Here is a 16,098-nt window from a genome sequence, read left to right as displayed (position 1 = left end):
AGACGAGACGAGACGAGACGAGACGAGACGAGACGACAAAAGATGATATTGTAAATATACACATATATAAGCAGCGTTATTTCAAAACCATCTTCCATCATCTCTGCATTAATTATGTATATTATAACAAAAATTAAATTCTAATATATTTTCTTTCATCACTTTACTACAACAAACATTCTCGAATTAGCTCGAAATATCGAAATTTTTTACTGTCACCTATCGGTCCAGAATAGAATGTCTCGTTTTCATGATCATTAAAATTGATATCGATGTCGTCGTGCGAAATTTCAAGTTCTTTGAGTACGAAAGCGCTTATACGCACAACAGCTGATGTGGTAGTGAGCCGTGGCTGCATACTGGGAACGAATAGGCACTTTAATCGGCAGCTTATATCTCGCATGCCAACATGCCTGCAGAGAGTCTACTAGCTACTAGAACCGAGAGTCTAAAAGCCATGCATCTCGGAGGATTCCGGTGTGTTGAGAATGCATCCCGCGATATCTCTGTATTTTATACCATAAGATGGACAAACCAATGGTAGTCGTATCTATTTTCGTGCCTGACGGCTATAAAAATGTTTTTAGCTTATTGTCATTTGTGCCGGTGTGTGTTTCTTCGTGATTTAAAGCGCCACTCTATTGTTTCCTATTTCCTGTTTTGAAGCTGAGTAATAAAGAACAGCGTTTTCCTGTTCCGGTCGTCCGTCATTATTTATTCGAGTGAACTTTATTACATCGTGATAATTATGTTACAGCGGAATTTCGATACAGTAAACGAGAATTAACGTTTTGCTTAATAAATTCTTTAATTTAACGCAAGCTAATGCGTGAAAAAAAAATTGTTGTAAAATCTCAACAACGTAAGCGAAAAAATATATTGCAGGTTTGATTATTATTATTTTAAATCGAATAATATTTGAAGTGAAAGGCTGAAAGCTTCTTTTCGGTCGATGCCATCTGCTTTAAGCGATCCTAAAGCAGCCGTTTCACAGTTAGATATATAGATACGTTACGTATATAAACCACGATAACGAATACCGTGACCTTGACAATGATTTTGTCCAAATACTTGTAACATCATAAAGGGTAAAGGGGAAAACCATCATTTTCAAGTGTTTGATGTAAGATAATTTGCACCTTCGAAAGAAACCTTTAATATGTCACGGGCACTTCGCTGTGACGTTTGATTTAAGACAGCCTTATTAAGGAGAGAGAAAAGTATCGCTCATTTAATTCTATTTTAAAGTAATACCTATGAAATTTCAATTGTATAACGCTGAACGTAATCGCGCTTGGAAATTGTAAGATGGATTCAAGTTTACAACGTGCATCGTACAACACGACGAGAAGGCATCGCAGGGAAAGATTCTATAGATACTATCGTGACGTAATCGCAGCGCGGGAGCAAAGATTAAAGAGAGGAAGACTTAGAAGCTGAAAGTTTCGTTCATCCGCGCGGATCATGCACGCGCGCAAGCTCTCGCTCTTCCCAAATAACAAACTCTGCAGACGGTATGCAGCCGGACGGTACACACACCGTGGCTCGTGGCTCTCTGTGAACTACGAGAAGACTAGCGACGGTGATGATCACGGTGGTGTGACGGTGGTGGTAGCGGTGGCGGATGATGGTGATGGTGGTGGTGGCGGTAGGTATAAGGAGACGGAGAGAGAGAACTTGGTGGATGCTGGAGTGGGGTTTGAAGAACGAGAGGAGGAGAGGAAGAAGGGCGTAACTGGGCCAAACGGTGGCTACGTCGCGGTCTAGACACGCCAAGCCGCTTCGCTCTGCTCCGCGTCGCCTCTTGCCACGTCGCGCTTCTCTTCTCTCCTCTTTCCTCTCTTCGGTTCTCCTCTCCTCTCCTCTCCACTCTTCTTCATCTCTTCTCCTCTCCTTTCCTCCCTTTTTCATGCCGTGCCTCATCTCGTCTCGTCTCGTCTCGTCTCGTCTCGCTTCGTCTCGTCTCGTCTCGTCTCGCCTCGTCTCGCCTCGCCTTATACCGCGCCGAGACTGGGAATTAATGCTTCGAGTTTGTGCCAGACTTTCCTTTTCGCTCCGTAACAAGGTGGTGTAGTTCCGCCGTCTCCTCCGAGCGACGGCGCCGCGTGACACGCTTCGTCGGATTAATAATTGCGAGGCGGCGAGTAGAGCGATTCCGGATCGATGGATTTCCAGAACAGCGGGCTGGGGGAACAACGCGAAAGAGACATTTTCCCGCAGCGCGTAAAACGCCAGAGCATTTACAAAATACACGATTATCCTACGGGTCTATGTGTAAATATGTAAAGCCAGTATAAAAAATGCAAAAATGCTAAAAACTCCAATTTCAATAAATAGCAGATTCTCTATTAGCAGAGAGGAAGAGAGAGAGAGAGAGAGAGAGAGAGAGAGAGGCGGGAGATAGGGCAAATAAATGTAAAGAAAAAAATATTGCCCGAGAAAATACTTTGCATAAATTGTACGGATAGTGAACCCGAATGCGTTACGTTGACCTTACGCAACGAACTAACTGTTAAACTTTAAACATGTCGTGATCAGGCGTGTGAATCATCACGCGTATTGGCGTAATTCACGTTTGACCAGTTCGAGCATGGAAATGAACCAAGTCTGGCGTGTTACTACTCGCGTTATTACACGATACTCGGCTTTACGAATAATCTAAGATAGATTAACGCTCGTTTAATCGCGGACGAGATACGCTATAAATTGTACACGATCCCGCGGATGCAATTATTTTGATAATTTATCGCACTTTACTTTTACACGCGTATAATATTTATAACGATTGATAAAGGGGGAAACCATTCGCGCTTCTATATTATATACAAAATAAACCGATGAGTATTTCTCATAACTTAAGCTTCTGAATAACTTCATTCTCTCACAAGCACGAGCTATTATATCAACCGATCGAGCGAAACTATTTCTGTTCCCGTCCGTAACGGGATAGCGAAAGAAGAACGTCGGAAGGATTTCGTGGCTATTTTGGCGAACGTTCGTTTGTACATCTCGCTACTCTATTGCCGCATCCTCGTTACAAGACGTTACAACTGACGCGATTCGCCTAAACTTGGCTTTCCCGAGAACTAGAACGTAAACAAACGCCGATGCGATCATTTATCGTGAAAAGCGAATATGGCTATTAATATCGCGAGGATAAATCGTTTGTGTCAGTCGCTCGGACCGTTCCGAATCGCGAGTGAGCCAACTTCCCGTGCACGCTTAAGTTACGTGTTCAAAGATTCCTATTTTCGTTAACAATGTTTTTCGCGAATCCCATGTCCGCCCACGTGTCTAAATCTCTACCGAGAATATTACGCACGAGACAAATGTACTGTTTGACCTTGGCTACATCAAACTCTTCGATAGATCTCTTTGGTGTAAACTTGAAATCATTCTCTCTTTTTCTTACATATATTTTATAGAATATATATCATTTATTACAAATGCAAATGTTAACACAAATATTTAAAAAAATAAAAAATTTTCGGACATTAAATTTTTGTATTATAAATTGGTTACATGTCAAAATTTTTACACGAGTTATCAATTTTTTAGAATAGCTTCGGGAAAAATGATTTCTATATCAGATCCGACGATGTTAGATTCAAGAAAATAAAGCAAGTGAATAACAAGTTTCTATTGTAAAAAAATATATATCGATATTAAAAAGAGCTATTTCAATGAATGCACTCATTAAAAACATATTTTCGCGATGTAGAATTGTGCGATACGCAATAACGTAACGAATATGAACGGTTAATTTTTTTCCGCGATAATTTACATTCTTATCTTATACGCGCTTGTGTTCTGTAACAAAAAAGAGATTTATTATACAACGTAAAGAGATAATCGTCGAATCTGTTGCATGTTACTGTAATTATGAGATAAACTTCGAAGAATTTCTGTCTAATGCTGATGCTGAAGAATTTAGTAAACAGTGTCGCGTCTATTTTCCAGCTTGTCATCACCGTTTGTATAAGCTCTATGTGTGCTAATCATACATCGTAAAGTACTTTCGCGGACTAAGTTTACGAGAAACATGCTTATAAATGGAAAATGTGTAGTTTGTCTAATAAATACATTGCCCAATATTTTGAAAATGATAAATACATCATCGTACAAAGATATATGGAAATGCCATCGGATATATGTACCTCGTAACAAAGAAAAAGATTAGAAATTACTACTTCTCAATGGGAGATACAAATAATATACACGCGTTACAAGTGTGAAAGCCACATATTTTTTTCGCGGGAAAAACGACGCGTTTCGTACAACACATATCTATTTTGCACCGTACATGTAGCGATTTCACATAGCAGGCCTTGTTCCACTTTTTCATAGCGCTAATCACGTGTCCGATGTTTGCTTTTTTATACGCAACTTTAATTAGAGAGCCCTACAAGGCGTTCCTTTTTGCCGTACCCCATTAACGTGGCTAGCTGGCACTAGAGAGATACAACTACATCGACAATCTGCTCGCTCGTTCCAAGACATATCCACACGCATGCGACGCGCGACTCGGTTAACCAGATGTGTCACGATAGCTAAAAATTAAGAAAGAAAGGCCAATTTGTCTCGAGTATTCTCTAGTCTTAAGTATTCCAAGTTGTTGTGTCTTTTTCAAATTAAATAAATTTTAATCAAATAAATGAGAAGAGAGAACCAATTAATTAAATCAAACAGACATTTGCAGAGGTACAGAATTATTATTATAAAATATATCGATAAATTACAATCCGTTTATAATAAAATATTTTCTCTTTTGGCCTGTTCTAAAAGAAATGTCGAAATAAATCTAATAAAAGCATCAATCTAAATTTCATATATATTTTCTTTCGGTTCTATCTGTATTAGGTGGTATATGCTGGTCGTCTATCAGTAACGGCCGCTGCAAGGAACTTTTATCGCAAGGCGTTACGAGAGAAGACTGTTGCGCGTCTAACGCAGCAGCAGCGACAGCCTACTCTGAGGAGGATCTGGACAGCGGAAGTCTCTTCTTCTGGAGGGTTCTTGGTGGGGGTGTACAGTGTCGTCCTTGTCGAGGTACATAAACAGAACTATTCGCTATTCGCTATTCGATAATCGATTATTGAAATTCCTCTCACGCGCTTATTTCATCTAAACATTCTCTATACGTATATGTATGTGAGTGTTGTTCATTAGAGGAAAAAAAACAATTTTTTATTTTTATAAATAGCATTGAGCTTAATTTTTTAGCTCATTTGCTTGCGTATTTTTGAGTCTTTAATCAATCGAGGGAAATACGATCGAAAAAAATTAAAAACTTTCACGTTATCTCGCACATCTGTACGTAAATGCGATCGAATTGCTTCTATTCGACAGAGAGTTGCGCGGAAGTAAGGTGCGAAGAGGGAAAGAAGTGCGTGGTGCGTAGAGGAAGGCCGAGGTGCGTGTGCAGTCCGGAGTGCAAGGCACCGCGAGGCGGTGGACCGGTCTGCGGGACGGACGGCAAGAGTTATAAGAGCCTCTGCAGACTTAAAAAGCGAGCTTGCAAGAAGGGCAGCCACGAACTTGCGGTTGCCTACAACGGCCACTGCCAAAGTGAGTATGTATGAATAAGTTGATCGTCTTTCTCTTTCTCTCTCTCTCTCTTTCCTTTCTTCCTCCCCTCCCCCCTCTTTCTCTTTCTCTGTGTCACCATTTTTTATCTTTGATAAAACCATCACATGCTGTGCCTCTGTTACGTTGACATTTTTTGTTTGCCGTTTAGTTGAAGGATTGTCGCGATTATGCTATCTGGGACGCTAATGATCGGTTAAAGAAACGCAATAAAACGTCCTGAAAGAAACATCCGGTTGTGGGATTGGTCTCCCAATACGGTCATTCGTTGGTACGGTAATTGTTTCGGTAATCGATCCTCTCGTAACGCGATTTAATGAGAGTGCGCGCGCGGGAAAAAATATTTTCATCTTGTAACACATCGAAATGTTTAATGAACCGTAACGAAACGCGTTTTACTTCCCACGATATACCGTGTCGCGATTCTGTGGTCAATACTAAAATCAAATTGCGCTTAAATGTATTTCATTAAAAATATTATATCTATGTGCAGACTTTCATTTTATCGTATTTCAAATTGCTCTTACAAATTTAAGCTATATCTTCTAATGTTCTAATGTTAACATTTTTAATGTATCGATTAAATTTATGCCAACGCGTAATAATATTAAAGCAGTACAAACTTTTAGTCTTATTTTGAATCCAACGCTTTTCTTTCTCTTTCTTTCTCTCTCTTTCTCTCGTGAAATTTCGCGCGATCATATACTTTAGAGCCGCGTGAGCTAAACAAACAGAAATACGACCGGAATCGCACAAATCGAAGTGCCGAACGAAAATATGTATTAAAAAAAAAAAAAAAACTAAAGAAAGCGTCTATCACGGGGGCGGTTTACGACTGTGCGTAATAACGTGCAAAGTGTCGAGCAGGTTCGTGCGCACGGGTCCGGTGCGGCCAAGGTCGGAGCTGTCTGCTGGACCAGAACCTGAGCCCTCACTGTGTGAGGTGCGCCCGCAGGTGTCCCCAGGCGCCCCCGCACCAGGTCGCCGGCGCGCGCCCCGTCTGCGGAGCCGACGGAAACACCTACAAGAGTGCCTGCCACCTGCGACTCGCCGCCTGCCGCGCAGGTCGCGCCATTCCCGTCGCTTATAAGGGCCATTGCAAACGTGAGTCTTTCTCCCTTTCTTGTTTTCTTTATTTCTTTTTTTTTTTTTTTGTTTTTTTGGAGGGCAAGGAGTTTATCCTCTTATTTTTTTTACCGAAAGCTTTTACAAAAGTGTTTCAACATTCGCGCGAAATAATTTGCGAAAAGTTCCACTAATCGTTTTGAAGAGGAAACTTTAAGGTCAAATTTACAGCAAGCGAGACTATCTTTTCCTTCGAGATTTATAATCTGCGTTACATCGAGAAAGATAAGTATTTAACTTTTGCGAAATTTTTACTAAAAAATGTAACAAGGAAAGAAAAAAAGTTGATAAACAAGATATCGTATAAATGCGAGCAAAATCGTGAAAAGTTGATTCAAACAAATAAAAACAAAGGTAAACAAAAAAAACGAGAAGAAGAAAAGTTAGTCTCATTGGCGAGCAGTCAACCGGCCGCTGCTTTGCATCAGAATGGACCTTATTGTTGTCTGTCTTGCACGATTCCGAAACCTCTCGACAGGTACCATAAAATAGCCAAGACACAATGTCCTTAAACGGGAAGTCCATGGGAATAATAAAGTTCGCGAGTAGATTTTGTATCTACCTGATTCAACACACGCATACATACAATAGAGTTCATCTTTTTCGCTTCCTTTCTTTTTCTCCCTCTTTCTCTTTTTCTTTCCGTTCACCACTCGTTTACTCCCGTTTACCACCCATTATTTCACTCTAGCCATTAAACCCTTTACATTTAACCCTTCCGCAGAAAGAAAATAGAAGGTAGGATTCATGAGACTAAGATTTACTCGCAAAAAGAAAGAGGTGCGCCGAGAAGGTGCGTGAAGAAGAAAAAGATACGACGTCTGTGGTTCGCCAAAGGCGAGCGTAAACAGACGTGAACGGATAACAGAATGGAAAGGTACTAAAAATAATGACGATCCCAAGAATCTCGAAAAGGAAGTCATTTTATACAAATTGGATGAAAACAGATATCCTCTGCAAAATGGAATCTAACGTTGCTATTTTTCGCACGCTGCCTTCGTGTTTCATAAAAGATTACACTATACTGTATGAAAATAATTTAATGGTAAATGGACTAACTTAAAATTTCAAAACATCACATTTTATCTTTTAAATTGATTTCCATTATACATATTTCGTCGCAGTATGCATTTCCTTTAAAAGTGCATGTGTATGCATTTTCTTCCTCGATTGACTATTGTCAATTTATGAATCGTGTTTATATATTTCTTGTCGCGTTTTTAAATTGCATCTGAATTCTCGTGACTCTAAGAAGATCATAAATAATTAAGAATTCTGACTTTATTTTCAATAGTTCTAGAGTCTGATAGTTTAAAAATAGTTCTGGCGATTGAACCAAAGAAAATGTCCAAGGACAAATTGATTGGTTCAATCGCCAGAGCTATTTGTTTAAAAGTTTAAACTATCAAGAACTCTAGAACTATTGAAAATAAAGCCAGAACTCTTAATTATTTATGAGTTTTCACGAAATGAGACGCTTTACACACTTCTATTACCGCTATAGAAATGTTATAAAATAAACAATTTCTCACTCACCGATACGTGCAATAGCGGAGTTGTAGTACACAGCACATCGATCTGAAAACAAAATATTCAAATTATGTATATACATGTATATAATTATGTATATACATGTGTGCGTGCGTGCGGGTGTGTGTATAGAGAGTGTTTTGAAAGTCTCGAAACGCTAGAGTATTTCATAAGCAATACAGTTTAGAAAAAAATGTTTTAATTTTGCATACCTCACAGTTGCGCCGATGTCGCCCGATGCCTCCCCGAACCTCCTCCTCCTCTCTTGGTCCTTCGTATAGCACTCACGACACTCGCGAAAACACGAATAATTACGATCGCTCGACACTTTACACGGCACTCCCGACACGCGTAACTTTACATGGTATTCCCAACACGAGGCGTGAATCGCACTGTGTATCGCAATGCTACCTGTAACAAATAAAATACATACATATATTAGAATAATCTTATTATTTCGCATTATAACATACACAATATAAATATAGCTAAAATTGATAGATATATCTACGGATCGATATCAATTAATATTTTTTTTTTGCTTTTAGAAGGCAGAACTCTTTTTAGAACTCATGTAAAACTATAAATTTTTTAATCCTGATAATTACTAATAAGGAAAATGCCGTTAGGACAAAATGATATGCTGCGTGAAGTTGGCATATCAATTTGTTCTTAGGCATTTTCTTTGGTTTAATCGCCGGAACTATTTGTTTAAACTATTTCAAGAACTCTAGAATTATTGAAAATAGAGCCAGAAATCTCAATTATTTATGCTCTTGCATTAAATGATATGCTAGCTTCACACACACTCACACACACACACACCTATTCTTAAGCTAGCGCTATTCCGCAAAATCCATAATTGCGGTAAGAAACGGATAACTACGAGGTATGACTTTTGTCTTCGTGCTTCTCACGAGTGTCGTATATTGCAAGGAGAAGAGAAAAGGAAGAGGCGTAAAAGTAAAAAACATCAGAAGGCAATCGCAAGATCGTTCCGGGAAGTTCATCGACCGAGACGCGATCTGCTGGGCCGCGAAAGAGAACAAAAAATTATAAAAAAAGGGAAGAAGATAAAAAGATGGAGCGAGAGACAAAGAGGAGCATCGTTTTCTGTCCATTCCTCTCGAGAAGCTGCCATAAACCCTCAACTTCGAACACGACACGATCGCCGATTACCAGTCAGATTGACAGATTTTTTCCCAAGAACCCATTGGGGATCCTTGGAGGAGTATCACGCGATCCTCGCAACCACCTGGCATCCTGATTATTTCGGACAGCTCTTTCTCTCTCTCTCTCCCCCTCTCTGTTTTTCTCTCTCCCTCTTTCTCTTTTAATTAATACACTTGAAAAAAATGTACTAATTTTTACGAAATTAATTGTCTTGGCGCAAACACATAAAGAGAAACGCGTATAAGAAATTTTTAAAAAATTATGGAGGGGATTATTTGTTTTAACGGCCAACTATAAATTTTTGACAACATGAAATGTCTGGATATTTGATATAAAGGCAAAGGTTTTAGATTGTCTATTGGGCGATACGAGGAGAATTAAAAACACGCATTGCGCGACAACGAAAATGTGCACGACCGAGAAACGCGGTCGTGTGCATTTTGGTTGTGGCGCAGTGCATGGAATGTCGATGACGCGTAAGTCGCCGTCGTATACAGCTCGCGCAGGGCGTGGGCGCATTACGCTTTGGGATCGTCGTCATTGTATTTAAATGGCGAAGCTGCAGGAGGCAGCTCTTAACCTGTCCGGCTCGACGCAGCCAGAGACCAGCCGTACTTTCGGATAGGTAGGTGGGCAAGTTTTCGCGCGTATACGTGCGGGTTATTTTAAGCAATGCAACCATACGTATTTCGCGCGAGGTGGTTGCACTTGGACCAGACTCGCGCGAATGTCGACGATGGGATCGTATAAGATGATCCGCGATCACGATTCCCGGGACTTGGATTTCCCGAAAAAAAGACGTTGGTATCCGAAACATCGAATATCAGAAATATTTTTATTTCGTCTCATCATCACTATAAAAATGAAGTATTTGACGCGACATTTCCATCTATATATATATATATTTTATTCGCCGTTTCTTGTTTTCGACTTTTGAATTTGCATTTATACGGTCGTCGAACAACAAACGATATAGGTCAAGGTATGTTTCGGTATTAAAAAAAAGAAAAAGAAAAAAAATAGTATCGCCATACACAGCCGCAGATGTAACCAGCGCGCGTTGATGTGCTCGCAGACGTGCATACATATGTAAGGATGTGTCCTTGTAGCGTCCTTGCCCTCCGGTCATTCACCGTATGCACGCATGCACGCACGTACGGACTCACGCACGCACGCACGCACGCGCACTTTGCACATACGCATTCGATGCCATGTAACGTAGCGCGCCCACGCAATCCGTGCATGTTGGAATGGAACGCGGTCCTTTACGACACTTACGATCCTTGTGCCGGGTCCTCCCCTCCTCCCAATTCCCCGTGTGTCCCCGATTGGACTAAAAATAACTCTCAGCTAAAAGAATTTCGGCGTGCATCGATCAGCATTCCCATCAGAGGACGAAAGTTCAATCGATTTGATCACTACCGTAGTGTGGAATACGATCATGAGACCGGACCGGTTTGATACTAAAGCCGCGAAAGGCGAAGATTTGGCGGTAATGGAGAAAAGGTGCTAAATAAAGCACGTATGATGCTACGTAAAGCGCTATTCTGCATTATACGAAAAAAAAAAATTTTTTTTGGAAAATATATACGTTGCGCGAAATACGAGAGAGCGAACTAAGAAAGGAGATGACAAGTTTTTTTCGTTATTAAAATATTAATAGTTGCAGTGCTTCAATTTTTTTTGATCGTCTGATGACGTCAAACGCGAGAATATCGTCATAAACTCTTAATAGGTCACTTTAAATACGCAAGGTAATTCCCATGTTTCTTTCATGCGCACGGTAGTCTTCGTAGAATCATTGAAGAGTCATCATAAATTAGCATAAGTTTGTCATTTGGCGTTCTTCTCTTTCAATAAGACTGCTATCGCGTTCGACAATCATCTTTGAGCTTGTACTATTGCATTCAAGAATTACACGAGGATTAGATCTACGAGGCGTCTACAATCTCGTCGATCTGCTTTGCATCGGAAATACGATTCAAGACTTTATAATATATAGAAATATTTTCATACCCTACAGTTGTGCAACTTTACTTATATTGATAATTAAATAATTGATTAAATATATATCGATAAAATGTGAATTTTTCGTCAAAATATATCATTCATACATAACATATGGCAAATTTAGTTGGAGGATACGAAACAAACGGTTTCTTCAGATTTATTCTTCAAGTACCCTTATTCTTCGTTTCACTATCGATTTTCTCGAGCGAGATCACTTCCGTGATTCAGCGTCGACGAAATCAGAGAAGAGTCTATAACGGGAATATACACAAACGCGATTGAACGCCTCGTTTGAAAATTCCTCGCGGCAAAATCGCCGGGCTATCTCTCGTCTCTCTTCTTCCTTCTCTTCGCCTTCACCTCCACACTTGGAGAACAGGTGGGTCGCACGACGCTAAGGTCGCCGAGGTCAGCCGCGTTTATCGGTTTGAGAACGGGGTGAAGGGGAGTCTCGGTTGGATGCAAACAAGGTTGAGCACCTTACATGAGAAGGTCTTGCGGCACGACTACATGAAGTATGCCTACGTATGTATCGTCTTTCTGGGGCCCGAGAATGAGAGAAAGAGAGAGAAAAGGAGAACGTCGACGACCGAGGAACCAGAAGGGAATCGCATGCATATACGCTGGTCGAACGATGGAGAAGAAACGAAGACAAGAAGCGGCAAATGCGAATCGAAGAGAAAAGAAGAGAAGAAGAAGCAGAGAGAGGAAAGAAGAAGAGAAGAAGAAAGCGAGACGGGAAAATATCAAAAGAAAGAGAGGGGATAGGGCGGATCGGGACGAGGAAAGGGTTTGAACAAGAGCCGGCATATACAAGGAACTCTGGCAGCAGCCCTCCACATACGGATCCGGACCCCAGTAACAGTATTCAGTAACACCATGCACTGTGGCGCGCCGCAGCCTGGCGTGGCCACGGCGTCTGGCCAGTGCCAAGAGCTCGTCCTTTTTTTTATTAGACTCTGGCGCAAGATCCTACCGTCTCTTCCTCCTCTCTCTTATTCTTCTCATCGGCCAATGCACCGACATCCTCCTCGCAACCATATCAACGTCCGCGCGTCTCGACATCGACGTTTACCGCCGCATGCCTCCAGTTGAATACTTCTTCACTGAGAACGAGAGCCTCCTCGTCGCGACACCCTACCAGAGGATACTCATCCCTTACCATCCCTCGTGACATATTCCGCTCTCTCGTCTTCGTTATACCTTCTTCGCGCACCATTTGGGGGCTTCCATCTATCTATCCCTCTCGCGTCGCGTCGATGTCGCGGTCGTGGTGCTCGATACTGTAAACAATCCGCGAAGGAAACCTCCGCCCCCATGCAAAACGTATGCACGCCGTGACTGTACTTTATATATCGTCGCGGATAACAACAAAACGATTCCGCGGACGATGCTCGCCGACGACGATCAACATTGCGCTACGTTTTCCAAAGTACCACGCGCATGCACGTGTATTTTGCCGGAGAACGGAACGTATTCGGATTGCATGTCGCGTATTTCTTTTCCGTAAACAATGGGTAATATCGAAAGACTATATTGTGGGACTATGTAAGAAAACGAAACGGAAAGATACTCGCGATACTATCTTTTGTAAACTCGTATCGATATCGCTTTGCAGTGAATAAACATATATATGTATGTTTTAGTATATAGAACAGAGGCGTAGAGGTGTTGCTTCTTATCGAATGATTTCAAGATTAGAAATAGATATATATATAAAGAGATGTAAATATATGTAAGAAGAATGAGCATAGTACACATCATTATGTTAATAGCTAAGACGAAAAAATTATAGTTTGATGTATTTTCCACCTATAACTTCCACATTAACTTTTTGCTCTCCGAGCTAATGACACAACTATATCGCCTTACACGCGCTAAGTCATACGGTCATTAAACAACTCTGCAAATATCGTTAATCATATCAATCGGGCGAAAATTTACTCGTAATTATTCTCTTCCGTGTTACACGTCCTGTCTTGATGAGGACGGAGAGATACCTGTCTTCGCGATAATCATTAGGTTTCTTACACGATCTTTTCTTCCAAGTACTCGTTGTAAATGCTCGTAAATGATTGTGAATTTCAAATGAAAAAGAACAACTATTACACTATTGCTTTTTTACCGCTGTACCGTCATTCATCCAACACGATATGTCTCGATCTCCATCGCAGTTGGGACTCTTAAATCTCCCTATATTGGCAGTTTTTCTTAACGCCTGTGCGAAAACGTTCTCGCGCGAATAAGAAAAAAAGGAGAAAAAGAAAGGAAAGCTAAAGACACATCGATGGAGGAGCACGGCACACACAGCGCGACGGAGAGATAAATAAGTAAATAAAGCAGCCGGTTTAGCGACGAGGTGTCGCGATGCAAATAATCGTCTTTCTCCGATTCGAGGATCGTGAGGCGCGAAAGTGCACGCGTCTGTAAATATGCATACGGCAGTATATGCATGGAACGTATATGAGCTTTTCTCGTCGTCCTCTCATCGTCTTCTCTCGCCACCTTCTCTTCCTTCTCGTCCCGACCGGCCAGTCCGGAATATCTTATGCTTGCTCCCTCTCTCTCTCTCTCTCTCTCTCTAAGATCTCTCCGCTCGATCGTTTATCCTCACCACCAAAGGCGTTAAGTAATTTGCTTATTTTTTTCACCTCGCCAATGGCTCGCACATACATATATTGACACCGTTTCTCATCCGTCAATACTTGACGCGCGCGCGCGGTTTTTACGCGTCGCGTTGACTGCGGATGATGCGGCGCGATGAGAATTATCCGGTTGTCGCATGGCAAATTATGCCTGGCCGGCGAAGACGGAAGTGGATAATGGCATAGAAGGACAACATTTTTATCGGGAAGGGTAAATATCGTTCGTGAGAGAGATACTGCCGTTATACGTGGCTTCGTGTCGTGTCGCGTTCGCGTATTTTTACAGAGATGAGATCCTATACAAAAGACGTATAGGATATATAACTGTCAACGCTATATACTCCAGCGCGGTTACAGAAAGAACTCTAGAGAGAAATGTTGCATGTTTGTTTCATAAATCGTGATAACGTTACAATCGAGAGTTTATGACCTCATTATATGTATACGTCTTTGAGAACGCGACGACGGTTGGAAGTAATGTTATAAGCAAATAGATAAAACGAAGCTATCGATCGGAGAACTCTGCTCTTCGTATATATATGTATATATTCATCTAATACATATCTTGTAACTCTATTAATTCGATATAATATACTTATTGTTAGAACAGAGGGGGGGAGAGAGAGAGAGATGGAGTCGCGCCATTTCCAAAGTAACATTACTGCTTCGTATAGCGCGCACGATGCGTAACCTAATGACGGATCATTTCAATTGTCGTGCTTCAATAAGTGTTGACGACGTTATGTCAATGCCATGTTAGGTTGAATGACCAATGACCCTTTCGTATATAGCATTGCGTAACCGCTGCTTTCCTCCTCTTATATCGTACAAACTTTACGACTGAACTTGATAGTAAGTAGAAGTAATGTCAATTTTTGCAACTTTTCGAAATCATTCGTGATTCTCATTATAAATTAATTAAATAATTCGTGTTGATATATAATAGAACTTTGTCGTATTTAAATTAATTGCAATGTATCGCGTCTTTACGATTTCGTTATCTCTTGAAGCTCTCGTAATTATAAATGCGACTCTGATGCTATCAAATAACATCTAACAGCTTAGCATCGCGATACGCTACCTCATATCTTTCTCCTATCATAATTACGCGAGAAAAACACCGCGCAAAACTCTATACGATGTTTAAGCATTATGCCTAACAAGGATCGTGTTACACAGTTGTGCGAATCACTTAATATTCACCCAATACAATCATCATCATACAAGTTAACGCCACGTTGCGATCGAAAGAAAGCTGACAATATAATGTATATCTTGTATATTGTATGTTGTATAGTGTTATATAAAAGAGGACAAAAATATATCATAAAAGATATCGATTTCAAGTAATGTCGCATCTTCATTTTAACAAAAAAAAAAAAAAAATATATGACGATGTAATTGAGATTTAAGTAGAAGTAAACAGAGATTTAGCGGTCGTTGACCGTATGACTGATGGCAAGCCAAGTACGTCTATTATATCGAAATAAACTAACAGTTATATAACATATATACATTAACGATTTCAGAGATGTTATAAACACGTGCTGAGATTAATGATTTGAAAATCTATATTTTCATTGGTTACTGATTTTTCACAGAGAACGCAGACTGTACTAAGATACGCTGTCGAGAGGGCCAAACTTGTTTGTCCGAAATGAAGTCTGGACGGCCGCGTTGCGTGACCTGCACCTATCGTTGCCCCCGGAAGCGGGAGCGTGTTCGAAATCGGGCGCACCGTGACAGAGATCGGGATCGGGATCCATCGATGACCATGTTGTGCGCGACAAACAACATCACCTATCCCAGCTGGTGTCACATCATCAAGGACGCCTGCGTTACCGGCTTCGTTCTCGAGACGCGGCACGCGGGCCCATGTAACGCTTACGACACAGCCCCTCTTTATATCGGTGAGTTAACAGTTGTTAAAAAAGCCTAATATACGTAATGTGTGTCGCACACGCGTCACAACGATCATCGTCGCGACGACTTGGCCAGTCGCCACGAGATGCTCGGATTTGCAAACGGT

At 40.9% G+C, this 16,098-nt stretch overlaps 3 protein-coding genes across 6 annotated transcripts in view; 1 reads left to right on the top strand and 2 right to left on the bottom strand.

Moving 5' to 3' along the window:
* Window positions 1-8,266, bottom strand: part of Accoas (acetyl coenzyme A synthase) — an 82,056-nt gene extending 73,790 nt beyond the window's left edge. The window contains exon 1 of the mRNA XM_083042209.1: window positions 8,248-8,266. The gene's annotated coding sequence lies outside the window, so the exon portion shown is untranslated. The remainder of the gene's footprint in view (window positions 1-8,247) is intronic.
* Window positions 1-8,285, bottom strand: part of Rme-8 (receptor mediated endocytosis 8) — a 55,379-nt gene extending 47,094 nt beyond the window's left edge. Inside the window, exon 1 of the mRNA XM_083042205.1 lies at window positions 8,248-8,285. The gene's annotated coding sequence lies outside the window, so the exon portion shown is untranslated. The remainder of the gene's footprint in view (window positions 1-8,247) is intronic.
* The window catches only part of LOC145938518 (follistatin-A-like), a 29,019-nt gene that overhangs the window by 7,022 nt on the left and 5,899 nt on the right, over window positions 1-16,098 (top strand). For 3 of the 4 annotated variants that reach the window (XM_083042219.1, XM_083042220.1, XM_083042218.1), the window contains 4 exons: window positions 4,861-5,049; window positions 5,350-5,568; window positions 6,454-6,690; window positions 15,671-15,979. In XM_083042219.1, coding sequence (XP_082898345.1) covers window positions 4,861-5,049; window positions 5,350-5,568; window positions 6,454-6,690; window positions 15,671-15,979 — 954 coding nt within the window. Of the gene's footprint in view, window positions 1-1,724; window positions 2,275-4,860; window positions 5,050-5,349; window positions 5,569-6,453; window positions 6,691-15,670; window positions 15,980-16,098 lie in introns of those variants that run through there. The other variant, XM_083042221.1, reaches the window with a different exon arrangement.

This window comes from Prenolepis imparis, unplaced genomic scaffold (genome assembly GCF_030444845.1).
Source record: "Prenolepis imparis isolate NDT839.2.m4 unplaced genomic scaffold, iyPreImpa1.0 SCAF_7, whole genome shotgun sequence".
NCBI classification, from domain to species: domain Eukaryota; kingdom Metazoa; phylum Arthropoda; class Insecta; order Hymenoptera; family Formicidae; genus Prenolepis; species Prenolepis imparis.
Note: the sequence above shows the minus strand (reverse complement) of the source record. Positions and strands in the feature narration are given on the sequence as shown.